Raw genomic sequence first — 24,908 nt, forward strand, 5'->3', positions numbered from 1 at the left:
TCCAAGACACAATTTTAAGTGCACCAGATGAGCAGCAGAATCTAGAGATGATTACCGTTTTTCCACAATACATTGATTTTTTTTTTAAAAAAATGGCTTTCCTAGGGCCGGCCCGGTGGCGCACTGGATAGTGCGCCGCTTGGGAAGCGCGGCGGCGCTCCCGCCCGAGGGTTCGGATCCCACATACAGACCGGTTCCCGCTCACTGGCTGAGCGAGGCGCGGGAGCAACACCGAGGTTTGCAATCCCGTTGCCGGTCCCCGGTCCGGTACGGGGGCAACACTGAGGGTTGCGATCCATTGCCGGACACGGAAAAAAGACAAAAAGACAAAAAAAAAAATGGCTTTCCTGAGGTGTAATTTATATAACCGTAAAATCCACCCATTTTGAATGTACAATTAAATGAGTTTTTGTAAACTTATACAGACATATCACTTAGCATGATGTTTTTCAGATACAACTATGTCCATGTTATTGCATGGATAGTCTCAATAGTTCGTGGTATTTCACTGCATAGATATATCTAATACATTTCATTTGTCTATTCACCAGCTGATGGACATTTGTAAAACTGGGAAACTTTTAATTGCATCATTTTGTAGTCTAACATCTCACCATAACTGTCAGCAAAGTACTTAGAGATCCTGTGTATGTAGTGAGCAGTCTATCTAGTGAAGAACTGGTTTTTATGTTGTAAGGCACTTCAGGGAGCAAGCCAGACCTTGAAGAGTCGATCTGGTTCAAAAGACAAAAGGAAGGCCAGACCTAGGACTATTTTAAGTAAACCTGGGAATAACCAGACTTTTCTTCATTCATTTGTAATAAGCTTTAATAAACAGCATCTCTTAGCCCTTAGAGAAACAAGGCAGGGGTAACTTTCAACTTGGCATGAAAATGTGATTTTTGTAGTTAAACTACTTGGGTTCAAATCTCAGCTCCATTTCTTACAAGCAGAGTGTCTTAGCAAACTACTCAATGTTTTAAGCTTCAATTTACTCATTAGTAAAATGGGCCAGTATTAACAATGATCTCATTAAGACTTGTGGGGGGGTTAAATGACATGATCTGTGTTAAAGCACTTGTGTGGTTGTTATTGTTGACATGTTTTGTTAGTGTTGGTGTCACTTCCATCCTTATTGTCTGTTCTACTGTATTTTTTTCCCAAATGAAGTGCTGAACACTTTATTTTTTTTTTTTTCCTTTTTGTCTTTTTTCGTGTCCGGCAACGGATCGCAACCCTCAGTGTCACGCCCATACTGGACCGGGACCGGCAACGGGATCGCAACCCTCGGTGTTGCCCCCACACCTCGCTCAGCCAGTGAGCGGGAACCAGTCTGTATGTGGGATCCGAACCCTCGGCGGGAGCGCTGCCACACTCCCAAGCGGCGCACTGTAGCAGTGCGCCACCAGGCCGGCCCCTGAACACTTTATTTTGTATACTTTAAAATATGATTTAAAATACAGTTTATTTCACTAAATTAAAATGTGTCATAGGGCTGGCCCATGGCTCACTTGGGAGAGTGTGGTGCTGATAACACCAAGGCCACGGGTTCAGATACCTATATAGGGATGGCCAGTTAGCTCACTTGGGAGAGTGTGGTGCTGATAACACCAAGGCCACGGGTTCAGATACCTATATAGGGATGGCCAGTTAGCTCACTTGGGAGAGCGTGGTGCTGACAACAAGTCAAGGGTTAGGATCCCCTTACTGGTCATCTTTAAAAAAAAAAGTGTCATTGCTCATCTTTCATTGTAATAAATGTTTTACATTCAAAATAAAACAAAAATATGGTTCATTTTAAAGAGAGCTAGCAATGAAGAAGAGATGGAGAGATGGGATTCTTTTTGAAGGATTCTTTCTTACTAATATTTAATTCTCCTGTTACTCTTCACTTTAGCTTTTGCCTACTTCATCTGGATTACCACCAGGTTGGGAAGAAAAACAAGATGAAAGAGGAAGATCATATTATGTAGATCACAATTCCAGAACTACTACCTGGACAAAGCCCACTGTACAGGTACCCTGCGATTTATTAACTTGTAGTATTTCCTTGCAAGTGTTTAGCAAAATGTTTATTTTATCTTATCACCTTTTTTCTTGTTGAGTAGTTTTATAGCACTGAAAAGTGCAAAGAATAATATAGCAAATACTCAAATTTTAAACACTCAGAGTTTACCACTATTAACATTACCATATTCATTTCTAGACATTTTATTTTTAAGAAGTCTTACAGATGAAGTTAAATTCCTTTTAGCCAAGCTGTTGGTCGCATTTCCCAGAGGGTACCACCACCATCTTGAGTTCATTGTATATTCCATGAGCCTATTGTGTATGTGTACGTGGAGAGCTAAACAATGCAAAATATTACATTTATGTGTTTCAAATTGTGTGTAGATGTTATATTCTGAAGTCTAAATTCTTTTTTTTACTCAACATTGTTTTAAAGTCCTATCCATGTTGTTATTTATAGATATAGTGTATTTCTTTTAACTACTGACTAATATTTCACTGTGAATATATTGCATTTCAATTATCCATTTCTATAGTGGATATTTGCCAGTCATTTTGTCTACTCAACATTTGATCCCACTTCTATGTATGAGGAATTCCCCAGTCTGTGAGTCTTGGGAGATCAAAGACAACCTTCTCCTGTAGGCACCATAGCACTCTTTGCCTCTCAGACCCGCCCATGAATGTAGCTTCCTCAATCAGACGCACCCACAACAGATTGACTGCTAACTGCCCTCTCACCAATTGAGGATTAGCTGAGAAATGATAAATCATTGTAAAAACAAAGTTTGAAAAAAACTTTATTGTAAAAATTACAGTGATATATTACTGTAAAAATAAAGTGTGATAAAACACTTTATTGGAAAAATTGATGGAAAAATAGGAAAATATTGAGGAAAAATTAATAATATGTCATATCTACACTTCAAAATGAGCCTCAAATGGTTAGGGCTTGTTTATAAGTATGTATTGTGTTTGCAGGTTAAGTTGCCTTTTTAACCACAGCTATTTGTGAGTCTCTATAAAATATTACAACATGATTTAATTAATGTGCTAGGCCACCATGGAGACCAGTCAGCTGCCATCAAGCCAGAGTTCTTCTGCAAGCCCTCAGCCACAGGTGCCCACAAGTGATGCAGCACAGCAGCTGACCCAGCCATCTGAAATTGAGCAAGGATTCCTTCCTAAAGGCTGGGAAGTCCGGCATGCACCCAGTGGGAGGCCCTTCTTTATTGACCACAACACCAAAACCACCACCTGGGTAACTTTAGTACTCTACAGACTAAATTTATAACAACAGTAATCTCTTACGTACAGTTCTTTATCATGTTTAAGTGTACACTAGTATAACCTACGTTTCCTAGTATTCATTGAAAAATATAGTGAATTCTTAATAGTATTATTTTTATTCAAGATATGCTTATGCCTCATGCTAATATTGTTTTGTATTGTTATGGAGATATTCATATTTACTTCCTGTTTCCAGTTCTTAGCTCACTAGCCATAACTGCTTAAGAAGATATATAGTAATAATCTTTTACCTTTACATGCGGCTCTATAGTTCCAAAGCACTTTTGAATCCGTCTCTCATTAATATCAAAAAACCCTTGTGAGGCAAAGTGTAGAACAAGTGTTTTTAAGATAAGGCTTAAAGTTGGGTTGGTTCGCCACTAATAGAAAAATTGCTCAAAATTAGCGGCAGATGAATAGAATTTAATTAATTATTAAAAAGACCAATGTAGGGCCAGCCCGGTGGCGCACTGCTACAGTGCGCCGCTTGGGAAGTGCGGTGGCGCTCCCGCCGAGGGTTCGGATCCCACGTACAGACCGGTTCCCGCTCACTGGCTGAGCGAGGTGTGGGAGCAACACCGAGGGTTGCGATCCCGTTGTCGGTCCCGGTCCGGTACGGGTGTGACACTGAGAGTTGCGATCCGTTGCTGGACACGAAAAAAGACAAAAAGGAGAAAAAAAAAAGACCAATGTAGCATAAATAAAATTAAAATAGTTTAATAAATGATTTAATAAAATAATATATATTAATGAATTCAAATAATTTGAATTTTTTTCTATTTTCTAACAATCTGAATTGACTTTAATAACCTTTTTGGGCTTACCTCCCTGTCTTACAAAAATATAAATAAATCAACACTTGAGCAGATAGGTGCCAAAAGTCATATTAAGGGGCTTGTAAATAACATGTAGTCTAATTTAATAGAGAAAAGCCCTATGTCATGACAGTTTTTAAAGAATGGGGCAAAATACTCTATGGTTTCTGTGAAAGAGATGATCAGTCTTGATCCCTCTCTGAGAACGGATCCTTATCAGTTGCTTTTGATACTGTAGGCCGAGAGTGATAGATTTTAGGAGAACCTATTATGTCATAGATTAAGGAAATAAAGTATAAATGGACTTCTTAAAGACAATATTTTAAACATCCATTGATATTAGAAAATATGGTAACAAATTGATTTTATTTTAAATTTTGTGTGTGTCTGGTGTTTTTCTCTATTTACTCTACAAAAAAAGGAAGATCCAAGACTGAAAATTCCAGCTCATCTGAGAGGAAAGACATCTCTTGATCCTTCCAGTGATCTAGGGCCTTTACCTGTAAGTTTATAAAATTGCAGCCAATCTGACTTGGCTATCTCAAACATTTTGTATTTTGGAACACAGTAGTTCTTTAACAACTATAATTAATATTATTATTAAAGTGTTGATGCCTTCTATTAAGAATAGAATGTACAAGTTAAATTAACTACATAACCAATGCTATTTTTTTTACCAATACATCTAAAATCCTGTCATGAAATAATTGAAATATGTTCTTAATTATAGCCAGGATGGGAAGAGAGAACTCACACAGATGGGAGAATCTTCTACATAAATCACAGTACGTGCAATGTGACTTTTCAATACATTAATTTTTGTAATACTGAATTTTGTGAATGAGAGAGAAAAGCATTTTTTTTTCCTTCCCTTCAGATATAAAAAGAACACAATGGGAAGATCCTCGGTTACAGAATGTAGCCATAACTGGACCAGTAAGTCTCTCTGTGTCAGCGTGCACCGATGGGATTTTCCTCTCACCTGTCTCCTCAAGGGCAAACAGTCAAGGGCATACATAACCCTACAGGCATTCAGAAGAAAGCACATTTGCCATTCTCTCCCCACCACCCCTACTCCAAGTCTCAGTTATCTGAAAAGATTGTGTAGAGTCATTATTCTTACCCTGTTCAGTAGCCTTGGGAGACCAGTGAGCCAGACAGTCAAAATGCTAAGGCTGCTGAGCTCGGGCTGATACGTGCCATTGTTTGCAAAGAATGTGGACAGTCCTCAGTAGATCAGAGAGGAGCCAGAATGAGGAAGCTGCAGTGCCCTATCAACTCCAGGGTCATGTCTTGAACTTTTTGGTAGAAATCATTGTACATGCCTGGTATTTAAGACACACACACATTTAAGTATAAATATTACTATGTATGATAATTATAGCACTCTTGAGTCAGGTTAATATAGAAAAATCATTATCCTCTTTTATATAGCTACTTTTTCCATCTTTATTCAGATTTTAATTGTTTTCTAATTCACAAAAAGAAGTAAAATTGAAGACATAGTGATTTGAGATTACTCTTTAGTATATCAATGTGTTCTTAAAATAATGGATAAAAAAGGCAACTTCACAGAGTTCAGGAAAAAGTGCACTTCCAAATTGTTCCCTTAATGGAGAAATCACTTTGAAAGTCTTTTAGAAATGGAAACTTTTGTTTCTAATATTTCTCTACTTGGAAGAAATTTTCTGTTTCTGGCATGTTGCACTTCAAGAATATTGCATGATGAAAATTACAGCCATAGAAATTGCTGAATTCAATTTTATCTCAAACAGAGAAATTAAGCATTTTAAATTTTTGTATTTGTTTTTCTTCAAATTAAATTTTTCTTTCCAAATATTCGCTTTTAATGCCTTTAACTTATGTTCCTAAAATATCCAGGGGGAAACTTTTAAAATTGTTCCAGAATAAAAACAACCTAAACCTTTATTTTTCCAAAATTTTCAACTAAAGGCAGTGCCCTACTCCAGGGATTACAAAAGAAAGTATGAGTTCTTCCGAAGAAAGTTGAAGAAACAGGTTAGTAATTTTATAATAAGTACTCAGGAATGATCATTATAGACTGAAAGTAATGGTAAATGCATTTTAAAAAGTGATAGAAAATTTATTCTATATTTGTAACAACTTTGAATGAATGGTTTCTCGTAGGGAAAGTATGCTTATTTTTTGAGTAGTTACTATATATCATTAGAGACCATAATTATTTTATATCTTTATTTTTCAAAATGTTTTGTAATATAGAAAAATAGTATTAAAAGTTTGCTTTAAAGAGCTCTAACCTGTTGTTTCCTGATGTGGTTTGTGGTGGCTGATCTTTGTAGAAGTCTGAGCAAGAGTAGCTCAGCACATTATCTTCTGGCCTAATCTTCGATTGTTTGGAGAACTCTCTGGATTCCTTTGCTACTATGTTGTTTTGCAGCAATAGTCATTTATTCTCTATAACTTCAAACATATCTCTGCATAATTTAAAAATACAACTCCAAGTGGAACGGTGTTCTTGTTTCTTGTCTCCTTGTGCTTATCAGATATGGTCACCACATTTTTTCCATCACCGCAAATTTAATGTTTGGAACTAAACTCCTCATCTGTCCATCTATTTCACTTCTGTTAGTGTTGACCATTTTTAATGCCTTTCTAATCTGCTCATCCTTTCTGCCTTTCCCTGCAGTTTAGGAATACTACCACTAGGTGGCTATATTGGGTTACACTTTCTTGCGTTCTAAGCCCAGAAGCCTGCCTTTCCAGAGATGCAAGATGGTGTGTCTGCTACCACAGATTTTTCATCTGAAATTTTAACAAAAATGAAATACAACAGTTTTTTAGTGCAAATATTTTATGCCCTATTAAAATATGACACTTTTAAATTCATTTAAAGAATAACTGTTAAAATTATTCTGGACATTTGTTTTCTACTTCTAGGCTTTGGGATTTTAAATCTCTCTGGGTTTATTTTTCTAGTAAATATTTGCATTCTTAATGTGAATATGCTGGTCGGGAGAAGCACTGGCTTCTCCATTTGCCACTTTGAACACTTGTAAACATGTTGCAATATGGGATTGTAATGTCTTCCAGACAGCAGGAGATAAGGAACAAGACTTTTATTAACAGGCCACAGAATATAAAAACCATAATGAAAGCAATAATATTTATTGGTCACTACATACCAGGCATTCTTCTTAGCAGGTTATATGTATTATTCATTTAATCTCCATAATAACTTTGTAAGGAAGTAATTATTATCCCATTTTACAGGTGAGGAAATTAAGGCCCAGAGAAAATAGGTAATGTGATCAAGTACCATGGTCATTAAGTACAAAAGCCAGGTTCAGACCAAGTGGTCTAGCTCCAGCATCCATGCTCTTAACCAAACTGACATGTCATATTGGTGATTAAGAAACTTTGCACAGAAATTACCCAGAATGTAACAAAGGTATATAAAGAGATAAACACATGAACAAAAGGTTAGGAGACATGGAGTCATTCCAGAAGGCTGGAAGAGCATGGGAAGGACGCTGAGAATCTGAATCCTCAGATTAACAAAAAGCTCCAAGAAGGATTTAAAAAATAAAATCCATATCTAGACACATCACAGCAAAAAAAAAAAAGAACACCAAGACAAAGATAAAAAGTGTTAAAAATCAGCATTTGAGAACCTTGAGCTGTTTTTAACCTTTTCCTGTCCCTTATCCTCAGTTATCTCATTAGTTAGGAACAATAACAGCTAATAATTTTTGAGCTCACCATGTGCCAGATACCATGTAAGCACTTTAAAAGTATTATCCCACGAAAACAACTCCAGGAGGGCAGATAATTATTATCCCTTTTTCATAGATAAGGAAATGAAGCCTCAGAAAAGACACATATCTTGACCAAAGTCACACACCAAGTAAGTGGCGGAGTCAGGATTTGAACACAGGCCCTCAATCCAGAATCCATGCCCTTGTCCGCTACTCAGTTCAAATGCTAAGCTTTCTCCTGTGGGCCTCTCCTTCCATTACCATTGCTCCCTCACAGGTCCATCTGTCTTCTTTTACATGGGCTATTTCAGGCATCTTTAACTAACCAACATGCCTCTTCTCTCTCCTCCTTAAAACCACCCTTGACATCCTACCCCATCAGCTTCTGAAAATACAACAATCTGATCATGTGACCCCCTGCTCAGAAGCTCTCTTCCCAGTCTGCCGTTCACACATGTCCAGTCTCTGGCCCCACACTACTTTTCCACCTTCTTCTCTCACTATAATCGCCGTTTTTCTTTTCCCTTGTCTCTGTTGTCCTCCTGCCTCTCAACCCTGTGGCTATTAAATTTATCAGACCCCTCAAGCATGCTGTCCTTGCCTGCCTTCCTCTCCTGTCCAAAGACTTTCTCCCCAAGCCTCGATTGCCTCACTTGCAGTCAATCTTATATGCTCCCACAGGACATTGCTTATATCTCTGTTATTAGCAATTTTCCAATTCTTTTAAGTCTTAGAAGTAGTAGCATTTACACTTGTTTCTCACATACACACCAGATTATCAGCTCCTTGGGGAAACAATAACATCTTAGGCCATGTTTTTATTCCCTTTTCCCCCATCCCTGGCCCCACTATGTTACCCACCTGGCATGGGGCCTGGCCCAGAGCAGCCCTTCGATAAATGCTTGGTGAGTAACTTACCTGCACTGGCTGCCTAGTATCCAGTCTAAAATTGTTTTTCTCCAGTCTTACCTTTTTTTTTTTTTTTTTTTTTAAAAGCGGAAGGGGAAATTGCTTTTTTTTTTTTTTTTTCATAAGCAGCAGAGGAAACTGCTTATTTTTTTTTTTTTTTTTCATAAGCAGCAGAGGAAACTGCTTATTTTTTTTTTTTTTTTTCATAAGCAGCAGAGGAAACTGCTTATTTTTTTTTTTTTTTTTCATAAGCAGCAGAGGAAACTGCTTATTTTTTTTTTTTTTTTTCATAAGCAGCAGAGGAAACTGCTTATTTTTTTTTTTTTTTTTCATAAGCAGCAGAGGAAACTGCTTATTTTTTTTTTTTTTTTTCATAAGCAGCAGAGGAAACTGCTTATTTTTTTTTTTTTTTTTAAAAGCGGAAGGGGAAATTGCTTTTTTTTTTTTTTTTTTTTTGCATAAGCAGCAGAGGAAACTGCTTATATTTTGCTTATATTGTTTATATAAATTGCTTATATTATTACATTTATGCAGGGCTTTCCATTTTCCCTAAATGTAGTGAGAGTGAAATTGATTTTTTTTTCCCTTAAAGCTAACCCTCTTTTCTTTTCTTGAAGTGAAAGAATATTGATAGCATGTTTTCTCTCAATGGTTTCCACTTTACAGTTGCACACAAAGCACTCAGGATAAGATATTGAGATATATTTTCATAAAATCTGCAATTATATCTGCCTACGGCATAGTTATCTACATTTGTCACATAAGCAAAGAATGTACAAAAGATTAGCAAAGCAATGCTTCTCACTGATTCAGAGCAGAGACTCAGGAACTAAGACTTAACTTCTGTTTTATTCAGTCTCTTCATCTGTAAAATGGAGACAATATTAGTAGCTTCTTCTTAGTGTTGTTATGAAGAGTAAGTGAGTTAAGCCATTAAAATGTGGGAAACAGTGACTGGCAGTCTGTAAATGTTAGTATCTATTAATGAGTGAAGCAGGATAGACTCCAAGGAGGAAAGGTAGAGGAAAGGAAAACCCAGAACAGACTGGCAAGCAGCAAGGAGTGGGCAGTGGCCAGACATGGCCACAGAATGGTCTTCACTGGAACTTAATATGGAAAGCACTGTTCATGTGGGCGTTATCGTCACCATCAATAGCTTCTTCAGATAGATATAAAAATCAGAAGTCTATATTATTGAGTGATTAGAGGAAGTGCATGAACTATTTTCCCACAGAGGAAAAAAGTAAGACTAGAGCTGGCCAGTTAGCTTAGCTGGTTAGAGCACAGCCTCGTAACCCCAAGGTCAGGGGTTTGGATCCCTGTACCAGCCAGCTGCAAAAAGAAAAAAAAAAAAAGACTATATCTCTAGGTGTGTTTTCCCTGACTACATTACTAAAGGAAAAAGAGGCACAGGGTGGAGTATAGTGAGTGTTATAACTTTCATGAGATAAACTTGTCATTATATTACATTGATTTAAACCATAAGTCTCTCTTCTCTGGGTTTTCAGAATGACATTCCAAACAAATTTGAAATGAAACTTCGCCGTGCAACTGTTCTTGAGGATTCTTACCGGAGAATTATGGGGGTCAAGAGAGCAGACTTCCTCAAGGCTCGACTGTGGGTCGAGTTCGATGGTGAAAAGGGGTTAGATTATGGAGGAGTCGCCAGAGAATGGTTCTTCCTGATCTCGAAGGAAATGTTTAACCCTTATTACGGGTTGTTTGAATATTCTGCTACGTAAGTACTTTTTCAATGCCTGTCTGCAGAAGAAAAAAATCACTGTTTTGAAAGTAATAGAGTTGTATAATACAAGGTAAATGTATGTTACAATATGGCAGAAAAGAGATTATAACTAACGTTTCAGAAATGACTTCTTTTTTAATTGTGGTAAAAATATATGAACATAAAATTTACCATTTTAACCATTTTAAATGTACGCTTCAGTGGCCTCAAGTATACTCACATTGTTGTGGAACCATCAGCATCATTCATCTCCAGAATTTTTTTTTATCCTCCCAAAATGAAATTCTGTATCCATTAAACATTAACTCCCCATTCCCTGGCAACCACCTTTCTACTTTCTGTCTCTGTGAATTCCACTATTCTAAGAACCTCATATAAGTGAAATCAGACAATATTTGTCTTTTTGTGTCTGACTTATTTGGCTGAGCATGGTTCATCCATGTTGTAGCACGTGTAGAATTTCCTTCATTTTTAAGGATGAATAACTTGATTATTTGTGTATATTATATTTTGTTTATCCATTCATCCATCAATGAAAATTTGAGTTATTTCCACCTTTTGACAGAAATTGCTTTTTTAAAACCACTAAATTCAATCGTCGAATGTGGTTTTAACAGAGGTAAACAACTCTGAAAAGAGGGAGGTAATTTATAATTATTTGTCACATTAAAATTTTTCTTTGAAATATTCAGAGGAGCATTTAAATGTGGTTGTCTTTACAGGGATAATTATACCCTACAGATAAATCCAAATTCTGGATTGTGTAATGAAGATCACCTCTCTTACTTCAAGTTTATTGGTCGTGTAGCTGGAATGGCAGTTTATCATGGCAAACTGTTGGATGGTTAGTATTAAGTATAAACCTGTTTTTAAAGGTGTAATTATCTGTTTTCTTTCACTTGGTAATCATTTTAAATATATTTGACTTTTTGCAAGGTTTTTTCATTCGCCCGTTTTACAAGATGATGCTACACAAACCAATCACACTTCATGATATGGAATCAGTGGTATGTCTTTTTCACTTATAATATAGATGAAGCATATTGAATAGGCAACCAAACATTTTTAAGAATTATGTTTTAATAATATAGAAATTAATAAATTATAATGTTTCAAAATACAAATAAACATTTTTCCTCAACATTTTATTATGAAAATTTTCCAACGTATAATAAAGTTGAAAAAATTTTACAGTAGACAGTTGTATATTCACCACCCACAATTAGCTTTTCTTTTGTATTTAGTTTGTCACATACCTGTCCATCTGTCCATCATCTTATCCAACATTCCAGCTTAGTTTTTTCATGCATTTCATAGTAAGTTGCAGATATCAGTAAAATTCCTTCTAAATATTTTAACATGCTGTACAACAGTTATGTACCTTTTGCATCAATATTTGAATTTTGATCTTTATGATGAATGGCATATGTTTTTTAAATGGCAGTCTAAAGGCAAGGCTTTGTGGTTAGGCCCCCACCAAGAAACAGAAACCCAGGTATGTGACCTGTGCTGCCAAATAGCAGCCTCCTGCAATGTGTGTGCACATGGATTCTAAGACCTACCAAGTACATTTTTTATTCCTTTCTCGTTACATATTATTATTACAAACAGTATGATGTGTTATCAATCGTAAGATTGCAGAGTTATTTGAGTTGGTTAATCAAGCTTCTATATTTGTTATTTGAGATTTTTCTTTAACTTAGGCCTGGTGTAAACAATGACCTCCTGAGCTACTTAAACGTTTTATGCACAGTCTCATATGTTCCTGGGTATCCATGGAAGTTAGGATTTATCTGAAAACTACTTTATTTAACCATTTAAGTGGATAATAAAATCTGTGCCTCACTGTTTCCACGTAGTGATAGATTTTTAAACTTTTAAGCAGGCAGCACTCTATTGATTGAAGCATTTTTACTCTCATGCTTACTGGTCATCCATCTCTTTTTGTAATTTGTGTATGTGTGTATGGAAAAGGTGTCCAACTGACCCTTTCATTTTTCACCCAATTATTCAGACCCTCACCATACTTTTTTTTTTCACAAGTTCAGGTGTCTTCTTTATATATACAGATTTTAAATATGCTATTTTTTCTATCTAGGATAGTGAATATTACAATTCACTTAGATGGATTCTTGAAAATGATCCAACAGAATTGGACCTCAGGTTTATCATAGATGAAGAACTTTTTGGACAGGTTTGTGAACTTCAATCAATTAAAACGGTACATTGTGAAACAAATGTTGTAGCTTAAGTTTAGATGTTAATGCATATACTCAGCACATTTCTGTGTTCTATTTTTACATTTATTTTCCAGTAACAAAAGCTGTCTCTCAGCAAGAATGTGTGCTTTCTTTGACATTTGACTCATTCATATTTATTTTAGTAAAACTAATATTTAAAGTTTTCTTAGCTTTTAGCTTTTGAATGGGTTTAATTTAAAACACCAGGTTTCTGGTATAACTATAATATTGTACTTTTTAAATTTTTGTCACGAAAATAACATGTCAAGTTATCATATTTAATTTTAGACACATCAACATGAGCTGAAAAATGGTGGATCAGAAATAGTTGTCACCAATAAGAACAAAAAGGAGTACATTTAGTAAGTATTTTATTAGTAAGTGGTTTACTGGAAATAATTTTGTTTTTTCTTCTGAGAAGACTCTTCATACTTTCTTTCTCTTCTCCTGTGGCCAGAATTCTCTTTCTGTAACAATGCAGTATTTCTTCCTTTTATTTAACTTTTACCTTGGGCTTAGCTAGTCTTTATTTTTTGTTCCTAATTGGAATAAATATGCCTTAAATTTTTTTCTTGGTTCATGTGAAAAAGAATAAAATGTTTTGCTTCTTTTTAGTCTTGTGATACAGTGGCGATTTGTAAACCGAGTCCAGAAGCAAATGGCTGCTTTTAAAGAGGTATTTATTTTCTTTTGTTCGCTCTGCTGTATTTTCAAAGAACAATCCATAAGTTTCAAATATTAGACCTCATCACATCTGAGAAAAACAAGTATATGGCTCGCTTTGGAAAACCATTCTAAATTATATGTTTATATTAATAGCATATACCATGAATAGATGTTCACTGTTAAAATTTAATTAGTTAATAAACATTAACAATCCTCTGCCCCTCATCTTTTCCCAGTCCCACTCTCCTCACCTTAAGTAAGAAACAAGAGTGTTATAGGTATTTTCCTAAATAGGAACCATGATACATGTTGTTTTGTGACTTGCTTTCTTCTTTCTTCTCTTATTAATGTCAAGATATATAGCTATCTTTCGTTGTGGCTGCATTTTATTCATACTATAAATTCATGAGGTATATAAACTTCCCCAATTGGTGGGCATATAGGCTATTGTCAGAGCACTCATTTCTTAAGCTAACTTAAAAACCTTATGTTAAATATGTATCACATACTTTTTTACTTATTCAGTACTGAGCATTGACTATGTGTCTGGTGCTGTGCTAGGCAAAAAGACATAGGTCTTGCTATCGAGGAACAGACAGTCTGAAGAGTGAAATGTACAGAGGCAAGTGGAAAGTGCCGGGTCAGCATAGACAAGAGGTACAGCAGAGCAGGGACAGGTACAGGAACAGGTACAGTAAGGGACAGAGAAGGACTAGAGGAATTGGCCAACCAAAGAGAAGAGGAAAATTCCATTTTAAGCAGAGGGAGCAGCACGCCAGCAGTCTGGCTATAAGATAGGCTGTATACACATTAGAAAAAATACAGGCAGTTTAGTATGCTGGATAAGAGGATGCAAGAGGGGGAAAATAAGCCTGGAGCGCTAAGCAGTATGAGATAATGAAAGGCCTTTTATTAAGCAGTGGAGTTTGGAGTTTTCTCTGAAGTCCAGTGAGGGGAAGGAAGGAAGGTGGCACTAAAGGCTATTAAACAATAAAACACCAGGATTCAAATTACATTTTAGTCAGATCATTCTGGAAGTAGTATGTAGAATGAATTAGAGGAGAGCAAGACTAGCAGCAAAGACTTCCCAGCAGAGTTGGGAGAGTGCTACAGTAATCTAGGTGAGAAATGGTAAAGGACAGGAATTAACATGGTGCTGGTGGAAAGAGAGTTGTGTGTGCATTTGAATGGCATTCAGGGGAGAGATTTAAAAAATAGAGATCTGGGTTGGCAGCATGGATTTGGGGATCATCTGCATATGTGTAGTGAAGCTGTTGACTAAACAAGATGGAAAATAGGAAAGAGCAGTGAAAGCGATGCCAACATGTGGAGACCTGGGAACACCAGCACGTTAAACGTCGTTTATGAATAGATGGCTTATGAATGGATGGTTTATTTATGAATGGTTGGTAAAAAAGGAGACTTCAAAGAAAGTTAACAAGGCAGACAGAGAGGAAGGTATCAAGAGCAGACAAAGTTTTCAACAACATACATACTGCAGAGAAGTCAACTAAGATAAGGAATTAGAAGTTTTTATTAGATATAGCTGCAAAGCTATCTTTGACTTTTTTTGAACAATCTCAGGTGCAGTGGTGTAGAGGTCAGATCATGGTGGGTTGAGGGATGATGGGAGATGAGTGAGTGGTACAAGACTGTCTAGAACTTGGCTGTGAAGAGAAGAAAAAGGCGTTTGCTTTTTTGTTTTGATTTTAAGGTACTTAAGTACGTAAGGAGTGAGCTAATAAAGAGAAGGAAGTCTAGTGATACTGACTTCCCTGAGGGCTGGCCTGAGAGGGGAGAAGGGAGCTCTCTCTTCCCCTCCAGTGGGAAGGAGGCCTTGATAGTTGTTGATGCTGGCGCATGGGGGTGCAGAAGGTTGAGGGGGTTCCATTCTGCATAATTGCCTCTATTTTCTCTCTCAAATAGAAATTATCTACTGCAAAGAAGGGGTGATGTGGAGGAGGAGGAGGCTCAAAAAGTACAGGGAAGTTTTTAAATAGCCACTATGAGGAATAAATGAAAGAGCCTATGGACAAATACATTTTCTTGCCAATATTGAAATCTCAGTTAAGAGCCCATGAATATATGAGAGTATTTCAAAAAGGTCATGGAAAGATTCATATTATCTTTTAATTCCATTTTTCCACAAACTTTTTGAAGTACCCTCGTATAACAGTAGACATTTATGTGGAAGTGAGATTTCTCCAATATCATCCAGAAGCCGAGCTATAGGAATATCCAGTGACACTGCTAACAAGGTTTTAAATACATTTTTTTCTACTAGGGATTTTTTGAACTAATACCACAGGATCTCATCAAAATTTTTGATGAAAATGAACTGGAGGTAAGAAATATTACTTTTATGTTAAAACAGGAATTTTGTACCCATTATTTTTCTTGTTTACAGTTTGACATTTCTTGTTATATAGCTTCTTATGTGTGGTTTGGGAGACGTGGATGTGAACGACTGGAAAGAACATACAAAGTATAAAAATGGCTACAGTGTAAACCATCAAGTCATTCAGTGGTTTTGGAAGGTAATTAAAAGCCTCTATTTTCATAAATTACTTTTTGACAGATTTGGTCATATTTAAGTCAACTCTTGGTTAACTATACTACTGGATTACATATAGATAAAGCAGAAAAATGTATAGCCCAGCAAAAATTATCTTTGATTTTGTACTGTATACATACACCTTCTAAGTGTGGTCCTAACCTCCATACATATTTAGGGATAAGTAATAATAGTGTTCAGAATGTAGTAAATGGTAATAACAGGCTGAGATAGGCACTTAGTTTCTTAGTAAGGTAGGGACTCTCAAGAATACCTGCAATGCAGGGGCCTCCTGCACGGCTCCTTTAAATTTCCTTATAGAGAAATCTGTATCCCATTCACTAATATCGATAAATATAATTTTTAAAAGTACATGACCCACATCTGAAAAGAAATTTTTGTCACTTCATTAGGCTATAATCCCATTCTAAAGAGTAGCCATGTAGCCTTGGAAATGAAGTTTTCAAGAACTTTATAAACCACCTGTAAATACAAAGTTAACTAAAGGAAATGTGCAAATTTGCTAAGTGATTATTAATGCTCTAACTAAATCCTGATAGTATAGTTTTCAGAATAATTTTTTTTACCTTTTTTCCAGTGCTATTCCCTAAATGATGTTTTTATCTTATTCAGGCTGTTTTAATGATGGATTCAGAAAAAAGAATAAGATTACTTCAGTTTGTCACTGGTACATCCCGTGTGCCTATGAATGGATTTGCTGAACTATATGGTAAGGATTTTCTACAGATCATCAAAAAATGGAGTGATGCCAATTGTCTTTTTCATGGCTGATTAGTCTTCAATTTTATATTATTTACATTAAAATTTAGCTTAATAAAAATAAGAATTAAGATTTTTAAATGATGTAATTAGATACACTGAAGTAGGTCAAAATATTTTTATGCCTTCTAATCAGATAGTGAAGGAGAAAACTGGAAACATGAAATGGCCTGAGTTATTTTCTGTTCTTGAACTTTAAATTTTATTCCCATTTGCTTCCATTACAGAAGAAACATTACCTCTAGTGTGATAGTTCAGAGTAGCATTTAAATTTCCAAAGAATGTTTATAAGTGTACCACAAAAAACAAAGAGCATCATAGCACACATTTGGGAAAATGCCAGGCCAAACAAAGTTAAATAGATTTCCTGGGACTTATTCAGAACCTTTACTGTGAAAAAATAAATAAATAAAAAAGTTTCCAAAATGTAATTGATCATGGAATCTTTTTTTTTTTTCCCCTTTGTAGGGGGAGGTGGGGGGTAAAGAATCTCATTGGACTACTGTTCCTTATTTCCTGTGGGAAATCGCAGGAAGGAGGATAAAACAACATATCTCTTAATATTCAGAACAGTTAATATTAATGTAGTTTTCTGTAAAGTGAAACTCTGTATATCCTATCAAACAATTTTCCAGTTGATTTACACACTAGAGGTGTGTTTTGTAAAAAGATGCTGTTTCTAGTGTAGGTCACAGCAACATTTCTCACATTGGCTCAGATTCTGTTTTTTGGAATGACATGCTTTAAAGCTATCAAGAACAAATCTTTTAGAAAAGGTGTAGCTAAAGTTGGAAGCCTACTCAGAGCAACAAATAAGATTAGAATTGTTCTGGGAACTAGAAGTCGGGAACAGCTACCTAGGTGATTGCTAAGCTGAATTTTTCATGCAAAAAGAAGCTGTCTGACGGGATTGCTAACCCCTCTATCTTTTCTGTGGCAAACCTGGTCTCCTTGTTAAGCTTCAGTTATGTGTGTTTTCAGAACCTGTCAAGCAGCTATCGCTTCTCTACCTGGAGTAACCACTCGTAGAGGTCAGCTTTACCACTAACCAATTCTCTCATGCTTTGCCTAGTTGGATTTCTTAGCCTGTCTTTTTAGTAGTTTCATCTGACTCCCCTTCCTTTGTCTTCTCTACTTTACCCAGTTAGTAGAGAGAATCAGGCAGGGCAAACGAATACCCCTTTTCATCTCCAGCTCCACTTTCCTCTTTTATGCAATGCAGGCCTACAGCCATCCACTGATTTTATGAGCTATTTGTACTTGGAGGGAAATATCCCACACATGGAACCGGAGTTGTTTGTGTTAGAATGTAAATTCGAATTCTTAGGTACTTACAGAAAGAAGTAGAAGTTGGTTCAAAATGTTAATATTACGGGCTGAGCCCGTGGCGCACTCGGGAGAGTGCGGCGCTGGGAGTGCAGCCGCGCTCCCGCCGCGGGTTCGGATCCTATATAGGGATGACCGGTGCGCTCACAGTGCTCACTGGCTGAGCGTGGTGCGGCCGGTCTCAAAAAGGACAAAAAAAAAAAAATGTTAATATTACAATTCAACATTATATAGCCAATGAAAGTATGTTAAGTTTATATCAGTTGACTTAGATGGAATTTTTACACTGAATTGTTTGGGTGAGAGATTCAAGAGGCAGAGAAATATATATATAATGTAATTCCATGTTATAGAAAACAATGACAAAAGTACTGAAATTTTAACAGTGAACATAATTTTGTTGGGTAGAGTGTGAAAAGTTACACTTTTGAGAAAACGTTAATATTGAGAATATTAAATATTTTTACTGCTGCTTATGGCAGTTATACACACACACACATTTGAATATGATTGTAAGACATGAAGAAAAGGAAGGAAAGTTGCAGATTGGGTTGTCAACATTGATTACCTGGTTATTGGGGGACATTGAGGGTTGGAGAAGGAAGAGCTAAGTGAAAATTCCAAGGGAAAAAAAAGACAGTTTCTAAAAATGTCCACAATAAAAGAAAAATGTAGACTGTATAACGTGATCACATGCACGTAAGTTCTCTCTCTGTATATGCACACAAGAAGACTCATAACAGGATCTTTACCTAGAGTTAATGGTAGGATTTAAGGAGATTTTTATATTCTTCGTTATATTTTACTCTCTTGCTTTGCTTTAATTTTTACAGTGAAAATCAGAAAAAGTTAAAGCTATTTTTAGTGGGACTCATAAAAGAAAGAAAATGCTCGTTTTCTCTATGTACCTATGGAGGAAATCACGTATGGGAATGCAGTTGTGAACAGGGCTGGAGAATAGCAAAACTGTTGTCAGACACGTCACCCCAGCAGCAGTGATAGGGTGGTGACAAATGAACTGATAGACAAGGAATCCTCATCTCATGGCTGGACAATGAAGCCATTAAGCACAGGACATTTCTTTTGAGTTTAAAGAAACCAGATTAATTCCTGTATGTGGAAATTCTACATTAGAAAAGGTGGATTTTCAAATACCTAAGGATTCCTGTATAGAGTAAATAAGACCAAAGAAACTCTTCTCCCTTACAGGTTCAAATGGACCACAGTCATTTACAGTCGAACAGTGGGGTACCCCTGAGAAGCTGCCAAGGGCTCATACCTGGTAAGCATTTCCTTAGACCTTAATAGAACAAATCTTCAGAGAGCGAAGTTCCTCTGTTAGTCCAGGTGCACCAGGTCTAGTCCACTCTGTGCTATGTTGGAGGCAGCTATGGATGAGGAGGAGTCAGTGACATTAACCCAGGAATGGGTGTTTCTCTACCAGGTCAGCCTGGGCTTGAAGTCCAGGTAGCTGAAGATCAGAGAGGCCCATCTAAACTGTGGACCGTATGTTGCCTCCATCTCGAGTGATGGGCCCTCCCAGGAGGGGCCTGAACATTCTCTTTGGGAGGTTAAAATGGCAGAGGAACCCAGACATTTGGAAGTCAAGATGGGAGCGGGAGGACTCCACCACGGAGTCATGAGTAGAGTCCATGCCTCAAGTCCAGTCCTTTGTCTTACTTCTACCCTGGTGGGAAGATGTCTTCTAGCATCATTAGGACGCACTCATCACCAATAGCAGCATTACCATGTTTGCCATGGTGATTCTTGCTTTATTGGAGTCTTTCCTAACCAGTTCCTCTCTGTTCTTCCAGCTTTAATCGCTTGGACTTGCCACCCTATGAATCATTTGAAGAATTGTGGGATAAACTTCAAATGGCAATTGAAAACACTCAGGGCTTTGATGGAATTGATTAGATTACAAATAACAATCTACATTGTTTTTACTGCCACAGTTTTACAAGCAAAATCTTGACTCAAAATTTTCCAGGCAACTACTAGAACTTGGCCACTGATTCTTCCCAGATATTGGAGAAATTAGAAGAAATAGTATGACAACTTTGCTGTTATTTCAGTCACTTTTTAAATAATGTGTTGCATTTACACAGTTTCATTCTGGCTTTAGAGTTCACACCATAGGATGTAAGTCCTGTGTGCCTGGAACAGTGAGTTTTTGTCCTTAACATTTACCTCTCTTATAGTATTTGCTAGGCAGTTCTTTCTTAAACTACTGAAATTATAACTGTGAAATATTTGTGACAAGTGTCATGCGTGAAAAGTTTGAGGCTTTTTGAGGAGGAACTGAAATGGGGGAAAAACGTAGTATTGAGTGAACTACAATACATTTAGTGCTACTTGCAGCTATTTATTATTTTGTAGACTTGTTTAATGCACCTTACTGCTCAAATTTTTGGAAAAACCTTGGAAAGCGTGTTACCTATATTTTTAGTCAATTGACTCACTTGCAAAAAATTGTTTACTTCTTCACTTTTAAAGTATTTGGCTTTTGTTAATATGATGTTTTACTAAACAAGGTGGTTCATAGGACATGTGAAGCAAATTCAGATTTGCAATTGGGAGAAAAGTATTAAAGCTTTTCTCTTGCCTATATATCCTTATGTTTCATTGGTGTAGTCGTCATCTTTTCATGTTTTAGTGTAGTGAGAATTATTCCTTCTTCAAACATTAAAGCACTACCAAGCAGTATTTCTTACTATGCCTTGAAGAACTAAGTTAAAGGTATAGCATTTGCCTTCACTAGTCATTCTTTATACTTGCACAATTATGTAGTTATATGTTTACAGGGTTTATTATGTTTACAGATTAAGCTAATTTCTGTAGTTGCATTTTTATATATTTTTAGTATCACTTTAGTAAAAAAAAAGAAAACCAAATAACTTGTTAAAAATTACCAAAGAGTAGTTATAATGCATAATTTGTATTAAATTTCTTACATTTCTTATGCTTTTTAAAAATACTGTTTACTATGAAAATGGTGTTTTATTACATATTCAAAACTCTTTAAGCAAAATGCTACAGGTAGAATCCTTCTTCAACCAAGGTAAAATACATAAAGACCATGTGCATGTGTTCAGCACACATTTACTGAATGCCTGCTATGTGCATAGCACTGTGCTGGGCCCTAAGTGGGTAAGAGTTGTCAGCTTTAAAGAAATCTAGCTCAGTCCTCATCCTCAATGAGCTTATAAATGGAATTTGTAAACAATCTAAAGTTGGGGTGAGCAGAATAAGGCCAAAAGGAAAGTGTTCTAGGTTCCAGTGCACCTGCAAAGATGAAGTGTGCCAAGACTGTATTCATATGTTTTGTACCTATATTGGAATGATTATATAGAAAATACTTACAAAAAGTTAAACCTGTTTCTCAGTTTGGGATCTTGGTGATTTAGGAGTAATTGTAAATATGTTATGAGTCTTCTTAAATATACATTTTATACACACACACACACTCTCCCTTTCTCTCTCTCTGAGAGTTATAAAGTGTTTCTGGCTATTGGTTTAAGTTTGTTGGGGTATAACATGATGAGTACTTGTCAGCACCTGGTAGAGATATCAAATATGACAGTAGCAAAACCATTTTCCAATCTGGCTTAAGGAAATTAATTCACAGATAAATGTATCCTTCGTTTGGTCTTCCCCAGTGTCAGCCAGCATTTAGGCATGAGCACCAGGTGTGGTCCTGGTTTTATCATTTATCAGCTGTGTGTACTGAAGCAATTTACTTAACCTCTCTGGGTTCCTGTTTCTTCATCTGTCACTGTAAGTTCCAGAGAGGTGAGAAATCAGAAAGTGCTTTGTAAAGTATTATATGATTTGAAGATGCTTTGCACTGACCATCGGATTCTGTCAAGTCAGGTGTACAAGTGACTACACTCCCAAAGAAGAATCTCTTCATTTAAAAATAAAATGACTTCTAATGTACAAGGAAGTAGGAACATATCTGATAGTAAATACACTATATGTGTGTGCGTATAGATACACATGTGTATCTAAATAGGAATCTTACCATCAGAATTAATTTTCTCCATAACAGCAAAGTAATATTAATATGGGCCAATGCATTTTGGAAATGTCCTCATTATGTAGAATTGAATGTGAAAACTATTTTTGTGAAAACTATTTTTGTTAAAACAGGATTTTATCACATGATTGTTTAATTATCACTTCTGTAAAATATAGCAGATAAAATATAAAGCTTTCTTTTCATCTAACATTCATTTGGATGAACCTGTGACTCAGACAGAACATGGTGTTAATGAGACCAGACCCACTCCACTAGCCCCCAGCCACAGATCTTTCTCTCTTCGTCTCCCTGGAGTGGGCTGACAGTCTGGTAGGAACCTGTATCAAGCAACACAGTCCCTCATCCCAAATAGAAAAGGATCTCAAATGCATTCTACTGCTGGAGAATCAGTAGGGTCATTTTCATAAAGCATGGACATCATACCTTTATAGAAATTATAAGCGCATAATTTTACCCTACATTCTCTAATCAAAAAAATTTAATAGACAAAATTGTTCTACAAATACATTTCATTATAACTCAAATTTAAATAGTATTTGTTTTGTTTATTTATAATGCTGAAATTATTCCATATAAATATCAAGTTAAACACAATTCATTTTGATTATAAGCTATTTGACATTGTTTTTTAAAATATTCTGATATGGTAGATATATGTACCAAGATTACTGTATCAAAAGGTATTTCATACTTTAAAGTATAAAATCATTTTTAAAAAAAAACCTCGATTCCACAAATAAAGTTCTATTCTAATTTAAAAAACAAAACTGTGACTCATTTTTAAATAGAAATGTTTCCAAGCAAATAAGCTGGGTGATGTCTTCTGGTCTAGTCCTTTACAACAACACATGAAATTCTCAAGACTATCTTGAACTTATGTCTGATCAACTAACATTATTATAAACTTAACCACAGACAATCTCCCCTTTACAAAAAGGTCATTTTCCAAAGTCTGGTCATTAATGTCGAGAAGACAAAAAAATAATAAAGTTACACATGCATTGGATTTCAGGCACCCTGCTGCTCATGAAAGAGGCCAGCCTTGTAGCCTAAACACTATTTACAACATTGTTTCTATGAGAAAAGGAGTTCCAAGTGTTAATTAAGAGCTATGTATTGTTTCCTCCCTCCTCTTAAGCACAGAGAAGTTTCCCAGTAAGAGGAGAATCCACATCTACCCCCCCCACCTTGTAAGGTGCTGTTCCAGTCCCATCTTTCTGCCAAAATCCAAAGCATTGGTTTTAACCCTCGGAACCCAGACCACTGTCCTCTCTGCTTCCCCCTTCCTGTCCTGACCAGTTCTAGCTCACACCGCGCGTCCCCTGCCCAGCAAGTCCCTGCTTTGCTGTCCATCATGGCAGACTCATTTCATAAATGATATTACACTAAAGTGTTACAATCTCAGGACCTTGCTCTGAATGAAGGGCCTCAGTAGCTTTTTCTGTATTTTCCTTAAAGATTATCACTAAACTAGCCTCCTGTTTCAGTTCTTCCAAGTCTCCTCTCCTGCAATCCATCCTATGCAGTCCCTTCTTCACTCACCAGTAAATCCTTTTTACTATACAAATCTAATCAGGTTACTTTACTGCCAAAAAACGTCCGAGCTCCCCAGAGCCAGAAGCAAGTCCAATTACCATGGAACGCAGTCTGTCCTCAACCTAACAGTTCCACCTTCCATCAGACCTCGCTCAGGCACCCCCTGTTCCCAGACTCCCTCCAGCTCCTACTCCCTGCAAACTCTTCCTCTCCTGCTCTGCCTGGAATGCTTTCACCCCTCATTTCTACTTGATAAATCTCTCCTTTTTTGGACCATAGTGGAAAGGCTGTAGCCTCAGTGTTTGGTATATACTAGCATGAATGATATTGTATTACAATCCTTTGTTTACATAATTTTCTTCTACAAACTTCTGGGCAGTTTGAGGACAGGGACTACTTTGTATACATCTTTATATGTTCATCTTCCAACACAAATATTTGATTAATATGAACTTGATCTGCTGAATACTGTTTGTGTCTACAATTCATTCAATACACATGTACTGAGTACCTACAATGTACCTGGGACTGTGCAACAATATGCCAGAAGCTCTGTATTTAGGTGGACATTGGGGGCTATATAAATATACAAGCAGAAAGAGCTTGACTGAGACCCTGCTGAGTGCTGGGTTCTGCAGTAAACACTTTACGGGGATTCCCTTTAATCTTCATAAAAACTCAGTCAGGCAGGTTTTATATGCTCAAGGACAAGTAGTACACATGGGGCCCCACAGCTTGTAAACTCAGGGGATTATAAACCACAACAAAAAAAAAGCTCGGAATCCAAACAAATTACCAAGGTGTATTAGTTTTCTTTTGCTGCACAAATTGCCACAGACTTAGAAGCTCAAAACTATATCCATTTATTATCCCACAATTTTGTAGGCCAGAAGCCTACATGGCTTAACCGGGTTTTCTGCTTAGGGTCTCCCAAGGCCAAAATCAAGGTGTCGACCAGCTGGACTCTTATCTGCTCCCAAGATCCTTCAGGTTGTTGCAGAGTCCACATCCTAGTAGCTGTAGGAATGATGTCCTCGTTTTCTTGCTGGATGCCAGCCGGGAGCACTCAACTTCTAGACATCACCCACATCCCTCATCGTTTGGCCTTCTCCATCTTCAAGCCAACAATGTTTCTGCTTCAGATCACTCTAGGTTTTTCCTCCTGCTGGCCTCTTCTGCCACCAGGTGGAGAAAGTTCTCTGCTTTTCAAGGTTACTTGAACAGATTAGGCCCACCTGGATCCTCCCTTTTTGAAGGTC

General features: G+C 36.7%; 1 protein-coding gene across 5 annotated transcripts in view; it reads left to right on the forward strand.

The window, feature by feature from the left end:
- NEDD4 (neural precursor cell expressed, developmentally down-regulated 4, E3 ubiquitin protein ligase) overlaps nucleotides 1–21,095 on the forward strand; it is a 100,169-nt gene extending 79,074 nt beyond the window's left edge. For all 5 annotated transcript variants that reach the window (XM_008584180.1, XM_008584176.1, XM_008584178.1 and 2 more), the window contains 17 exons: nucleotides 1,898–2,017; nucleotides 3,068–3,271; nucleotides 4,537–4,617; nucleotides 4,846–4,900; nucleotides 4,993–5,051; nucleotides 6,069–6,134; nucleotides 10,270–10,499; nucleotides 11,228–11,349; nucleotides 11,442–11,512; nucleotides 12,604–12,699; nucleotides 13,034–13,107; nucleotides 13,361–13,421; nucleotides 15,696–15,755; nucleotides 15,841–15,948; nucleotides 16,599–16,695; nucleotides 19,281–19,353; nucleotides 19,886–21,095. In XM_008584180.1, the coding sequence (XP_008582402.1) occupies nucleotides 1,898–2,017; nucleotides 3,068–3,271; nucleotides 4,537–4,617; nucleotides 4,846–4,900; nucleotides 4,993–5,051; nucleotides 6,069–6,134; nucleotides 10,270–10,499; nucleotides 11,228–11,349; nucleotides 11,442–11,512; nucleotides 12,604–12,699; nucleotides 13,034–13,107; nucleotides 13,361–13,421; nucleotides 15,696–15,755; nucleotides 15,841–15,948; nucleotides 16,599–16,695; nucleotides 19,281–19,353; nucleotides 19,886–19,988 (1,680 nt within the window). In that variant the 3' untranslated portion in view covers nucleotides 19,989–21,095. The remainder of the gene's footprint in view (nucleotides 1–1,897; nucleotides 2,018–3,067; nucleotides 3,272–4,536; nucleotides 4,618–4,845; nucleotides 4,901–4,992; nucleotides 5,052–6,068; nucleotides 6,135–10,269; nucleotides 10,500–11,227; nucleotides 11,350–11,441; nucleotides 11,513–12,603; nucleotides 12,700–13,033; nucleotides 13,108–13,360; nucleotides 13,422–15,695; nucleotides 15,756–15,840; nucleotides 15,949–16,598; nucleotides 16,696–19,280; nucleotides 19,354–19,885) is intronic.
- The last annotated feature ends 3,813 nt before the right edge of the window (nucleotides 21,096–24,908 follow it).

This window comes from Galeopterus variegatus, unplaced genomic scaffold, assembly GCF_000696425.1.
Source record: "Galeopterus variegatus unplaced genomic scaffold, G_variegatus-3.0.2 Scaffold3167, whole genome shotgun sequence".
In the NCBI taxonomy this organism is placed as follows: domain Eukaryota; kingdom Metazoa; phylum Chordata; class Mammalia; order Dermoptera; family Cynocephalidae; genus Galeopterus; species Galeopterus variegatus.